We start from the raw sequence: 6,000 nt of genomic DNA on the forward strand, positions 1-6,000 counted from the left end.
TTAGCAGAGGATGTACCTGTACGTGCATGTGCCCAGCTGTGACCATTCTGCCGACGTAAATGTGCAGGAGGTGGTCCTTAAGCGGTTAAGAAATTTGTCAACTGATGTATGATCTTGGATATTTACAATAAGCAGATCGCTCTCTTTATAAAATATAATTTGGATGAATAGGCGATACTATAGGATAATTGTACCAGTTCCTCCGCAAGTGTGCCAATGAGTTTGTCTTGTGGTCTCTTTCCAGATAAGCAGCCATCCATCTTGGAAGCTTTGTCCAAGCCCAAAACTTCCAAGTCTACTGCAGCAAGAATTACAGATGACTCGGATGATGAGATTGCTCCTCCTAAAAAGACTGCTAAGCCACGTAAGAGGAAGAACTCCGATTCTGACTCAGACTCTGGTCCAAAGCTGAAAAGCAAAACGGCCAAGGTAAGGTTCACATTTAAATGGCTGGATAGGAAAAAGCCAAACTTGCTGGAAATCTTAATATTCTGATATGCTAAATGTGATTTCTATACTTTTATGAAAAATTGAATCGGTAGTTTTGCAGCTGGTGTGTTTTTGTTATCCTATATTTTTTTGTAAAACACATACTGTATACACTATATTATCAAAAGTATTGGGACACCTGCCTTTACACACACATGAACTTTAACCACTTGCCTCCTGGGCACTTGCACCCTCTTCCTGCCCAGGCCATTTTTCAGCTTTCAGTGCTGTCACACTTTAGGCCCATACACACTGTTGGACTTTTTGACGACAAACTTCAAAATTTCCAAGTTTTCAAAAAAATCCGACTGTGTGTACACTCCATCGGACACATTTTTCGGCAACAAAAGTCCTACGGTTCAAAATCCTATCGTGTGTACAGAAGTCCATCAGACTTTAGTCCAAAGTACAAACACGCAGAAGTTGACCAAAGGGTGGCAGTAAAGAGTAGAAAAACCTTGTGATTTGGTGGAAGTTGGCTGAAAAAGTCCTGCCATGTGTATGCAGAACAAGTTCATGGCCAACTCCATGTGAACAAAAATCTGCGGAAAAGTTTGTTTGAAGTCCGATTATGTGTACGAGGCTTTAGAATGACAATTGTGTGGTCATGCTACACTGTACCCAAACAATTTTTTTTTATCATTTTCCTCACACAAATCACTGCTGTTCCTAGATGTCCCCTTGCGTGGAGATGCTTCTTATCGGCTCTCCTGGCCACACATTCTGTCAGTGTAAAGGCGAGCCAATTACCAGCACCTCAGTGTTTACATGTGACTAGCTGTTATTGGACACAGCTGATCACATGGTTAAAGAACCGCAGACGCAGCACTTTACAGAGATCGGAGTTGCGCTGTGTCCTAGCAACACAGGGTGACCGTGCATTTGTGAGGTCAGGCACTGATGTGGATGAGAAATGAGAAAAATTATGTGGATGAGAAAAAAATATTTAAAAAAAATATTAATTGGTTTGCATTCTAATAAGTATTTGACCCCTTCACAAAACATGACTTAGTACTTGGTGGCAAAACCTTTGTTGGCAATCACAGGTAAGACGTTTCTTGTAGTTGGCCACCAGGTTTGCACACATCTCTACAGATCCTCTCCAAGTTATTAAAGTGGTTGTTCATCCCCTTCTACTGATTGCTCCCATCTTCTCTGTACCATTATAAGAAGTTCCCTGTGTTCTGTAAAAAATCTGCTCCATTGCACCTGTATGAGCTCGGCTCCAGGCGCTCAGCTGATTCCTCTCCTCCCTTGTCTCTCTGGCTCACAGCTGCAGTGGGCGGGGCAGAGCCCTCCCACTGACATCAACTCCGGAAGGAGGAGAGAGCCGTGCGTCAGCTGAGTGGCGCTCATACAGGTACAATCGGGCAGGCAGGAGGGGGAGGAGAACAGACAAGATACAGAAGCAGGAGAGCTGCGGCAGATGGAATCATGCAAACGGACCACAATGTCAGGGCTCAGTAGCCATGATTATCTTGGTCTGATTGCAGTGGGTGGAGGGCATAGCCAGACATTTTTTTTTATTATTGTATATAATGTGCCCAATGACGCGGCACAAGCGCTGTGCTGTATAACATGCTTTAAGGGAACAGGATCTGTTAACCCCAAAAAAATGCTTTAAAGTTTTGAAGCAGACTTTGGGTAACTCGAACCTTCAGTTCCCTCCACATATTTTCTATGGTATTAAGGTATGGAGACTGGCTAGGCCTCTCCTTTGTTGCCTTGGCTGTGTGTTTTGGGTCATTGTCATGCTGGAAGACCCATCCATGGCCCATTTTCAATGCCCTAGGTGAAGGAAGGGGGTTCTCGCCCAAGATTTGACAGTACATGGCCCCGTCCATTGTCCCTTTGATGTGGTGAAGTTGTTCTGTCCCTCTTAGCAGAAACACCCTAAGCATAATGTTTCCACCTCCATGTTTGATGGTGGGGATGGTGTTCTTGGGGTCATAGGCAGCATTCCTCTTCCTCCAAACACAGCGAGTTGAGTTGATGCCAAAGAGCTTGATTTTGGTCTCATCTGACCACAACACTTTCACCCAGTTCTCCTCTGAATCATTCAGATGTTCATTAGCAAACTTCAGATGGGCTGTACATGAGCTTTCTTGAGCAAGGGGACCTTGCGGGCGCTGCAGGATTTCAGTCCTTCACGGCGTAGCGTCTTGCCAATTGTTTTCTTGGTGATTATGGTCCCAGCTGCCTTCAGATTATTGACTAGATTCTCCCGTGTAGTTCTGGGCTGTTTTCTCATTGTTTTCATGATCATTAAAACTCCACAATGTGAGATCTTGCATGGAGCCCCAGACCGAGGGAGATTGACAGTTATTTTGTGTTTCTTCCATTTGCAAATAATCGCACGATTGTTGTCACTCTCACCAAGCTGCTTGGCGATGGTCTTGTAGCCCATTCCAGCCTTGTGACATCCTTGGACAGCTCTTTGGTCTTGGCCATGGTGGAGAGATTGGAATCTGATTGCTTCTGTGGATCGGTGTCTTTTATACAAGTAACAAGCTGAGATTAGGTGCGCTCCCTTTAAGAGAGTTCTCCTAATCTCAGCTTGTTACCTGTATAGAAGACACCTGGGGGCCAGAAATCCTGCTGATAGGGGACCAAATACTTATTTTACTCATTAAAGCGGAGGTTCACCCAAAAAATACATTTTTAACATTACATTCAGCCGAGTTGTCAAAATGACAATCGGCTGTTTTTTTTTTATCCCCGTACATACTGTATTTTCACCGCCGCTTCCGGGTATGTCTTCTGCGGGACTGGGCGTTCCTAATTGATTGGCTTCCGACCGTCGCATACTGCGCGTCACGAGTTGCCGAAAGAAGCCGAACGTCGGTGCACAGGCGCCGTATAGAGCCGCACCGACGTTCAGCTTCTTTCGGCAACTCGTGACGCGTTGTATGCGACGGTCGGAAGCCCATCAATCAGATAGGAACGCCCAGTCCCGCAGAAGACATACCCAGAAGTGGTGGTGAAATTACGGTATGTACGGGGAGGGGGGGGGGGGGAACAGCCAATTGTCATTATGACAACTCGGCTGAATGTAATGTTAAAAAAAAATGTTTTGGGTGAACCCCCGCTTTAAAATGCAAGTCAGTTATAACTTTTTTTTTTATGCGTTTTTTTTTTCTGGATATTTTTTGTTCTCACTGTTAAAATTCTACCATTTATTTTAATAAAATAGACTGACCATTTTTGTCAGTGGGCAAAAGTACAAAATCGGCAGAGTATTTTTTCCCCCTAATAAGGGCCATTTACAGGCGTAAAAAAAAAGTCATGTATAAGTGGTGTTTTTTGAGCCCTCTATGTGGTGCCTGCATTGGTTTTATTTTTTCAGGCTTTGTAAATTTTTTCGCAAGAAGTGAAAAAATACCTGTTGATCGTGGCAGAATTGGTGTCCATGCAACCTATAGTCATTACGCTGCTATTTCAAACACTATCTTCTATGAACAAAATACCTTCTCCCTGCGTAATGGAGGTGAGAATGTATTTGTAGTCTATGGGGAAGCAACATTGTGTCACCCCAGTGTACTCTAAAGTACTGTGTGTGGACATGAAAGTGTTATTGGCAGGATCACCAAGTCAATAGAAAAAAAGACCAATACTGTCTAATACATTTACATTCTAGTTTTTAGGAATGAAATGAGGTTTAACATTTTGGAGATAACCATCAATGTCTTTTGTCCTTGTTCTAGAGACCAAAGGGAGCGGATGACAGCTTCCATATAGACCTCACATCTTCAGATTCAGACATGGGCAGTGCACCCGTGCGTTCCCGGGTAGGCCGTGCCAAGAAACCGGTCACATACCTAGAAGACTCCGATGATGAGTAATAAGTACTGTTCTCCCCATCAGAACCACTGTTTATTGGGTCATATTTCTTGATCTAAGATGAAGGCAGCTATGTTAAAAAAAAAAAAAAAAAACTATTTTACTTTTGTGGAAAGATCTCATTAGTGTTTTGTGAGACTTTCCAATAAACGGACATTTGTGTATCTTAAAACAAAAACATTTTTAGTCTTGGTTTTAGCCATTGCCATTTATTCTTGCTCCTGTTAGGATGACAAAGTCCATGTAGGTGTTAAAACACATTTAAAAAATATTTTAAATCCTAGCAAGAGTTTGTAAGAATGCAAAACTAAATTTTTCAAGGTCCACTTACACATGCCTAATATTTTAGGTATCATTTTTTTCGCTCCATAAGACCCACATTGGTTTTAGAGGAGGAAAACAAGAAAAAAAATATTCTGCACCAAATGCTGCCGATTTGGAGCACAGGAGAGGATGCCCACATCCCCAATTAATAAACTAGTTTGTAACTTGTACCAATCAAAGCTGATGCCTAAAAATAGGCATCTATCAAGTGTGCCAGGGAGCAAACAAATATCGCCCTGTCACCAAATTCAGTCTATATACAATCCATAGCAAATATCACCATCTTATAATGAATTCACCATGCAGTCTGGAAAAGAAAGACCTGAGAATGACTAGATTAGCTGACGGCGTGTACACACATTGCATGGTCACTCCAGCAGATGACACGCTGGAGATGGCGGCCTCTTGTATCCTCTGCTCAATTGGCGTCTGACGTCACCGATCGAGCAGAGACGAATCGTCACTGCGCCAGTGACATGAACCACAGCCAGCGTACAGGACATGGTGGGAAAAACAAAGGGGGAGGTGCTCGATATTGTAACGCAGCAGCTGGTCAGTATTTGCTACATAAGGCCCACAGGCATTTCCCCTCCTTTGGGGGGGCAAAAAGTGCGTTTTATGGAGCGAAAAATACAGTAGATGCTGGTTGGTTTATTCAACTTCCATCTTGTCGTGGGCTGCATAACTGTTCCCTCCTACTGCTCATTGTAAAGTAAGAGAAGAGGCCTTACAGGAATGAGCAGAGGTAATGTTAGAGTAACAGGTCAGGTGTGTGGATCAGTCCTGTGATTCCCTTTTCAGAATTGGTTAGATGTACTCACCCTTTAAGCTTTCTAAGATCTCTTATACAGTTTTCTCGAATTCCTATTTTAGAGTTGTACGATTTGGTGATCACCTATGCTTTTTATGCAATCCTGCGTTCATCTAGCTGGCTAGTCCCCGTCTAATACTGTATATACTCTGTGTTGTCTGTGAACATTGTACATATTTTTGCTGTTGTCTGTCCATTTTTTCTTTACTGTTTGGAATAAATATCTTGAAACAAATTGTGTTTAGTGGAATTTTATTGCTAGTGATTAAGCTGTCAAGTCACAATGAAGCTCTGACTATATAGATGCGAATGTAAACCCTTCCAGTGCTAGCCTGTATGCCCCTTTACCAGGTCATTTTTCAGTGCTGTGATAATTGACCATTACTCATTCAAACATTTTTTGATGGGTATGGAGAGGGGATTTTTCAGGTGCCGAAGACATTAATGCCACATAAGTAGAATCAAGATTTTTTTTTTAAATACATTATAAAATCATTTTAGCAGAACAAAAAATATTTTTGTAAACTCGGGTACAG

At 42.5% G+C, this 6,000-nt stretch overlaps 1 protein-coding gene across 2 annotated transcripts in view; it reads left to right on the forward strand.

Annotated features, from left to right (window-relative positions):
* The window catches only part of TOP2A (DNA topoisomerase II alpha), a 54,648-nt gene extending 48,949 nt beyond the window's left edge, over nucleotides 1-5,699 (forward strand). For both annotated transcript variants that reach the window (XM_040331009.1, XM_040331010.1), the window contains exons 33-34: nucleotides 245-429; nucleotides 4,194-5,699. In XM_040331009.1, the coding sequence (XP_040186943.1) occupies nucleotides 245-429; nucleotides 4,194-4,331 (323 nt within the window). In that variant the 3' untranslated portion in view covers nucleotides 4,332-5,699. The remainder of the gene's footprint in view (nucleotides 1-244; nucleotides 430-4,193) is intronic.
* Nucleotides 5,700-6,000: the final 301 nt, after the last annotated feature.

This window comes from Rana temporaria, chromosome 12, assembly GCF_905171775.1.
Source record: "Rana temporaria chromosome 12, aRanTem1.1, whole genome shotgun sequence".
Lineage (NCBI taxonomy): Eukaryota > Metazoa > Chordata > Amphibia > Anura > Ranidae > Rana > Rana temporaria.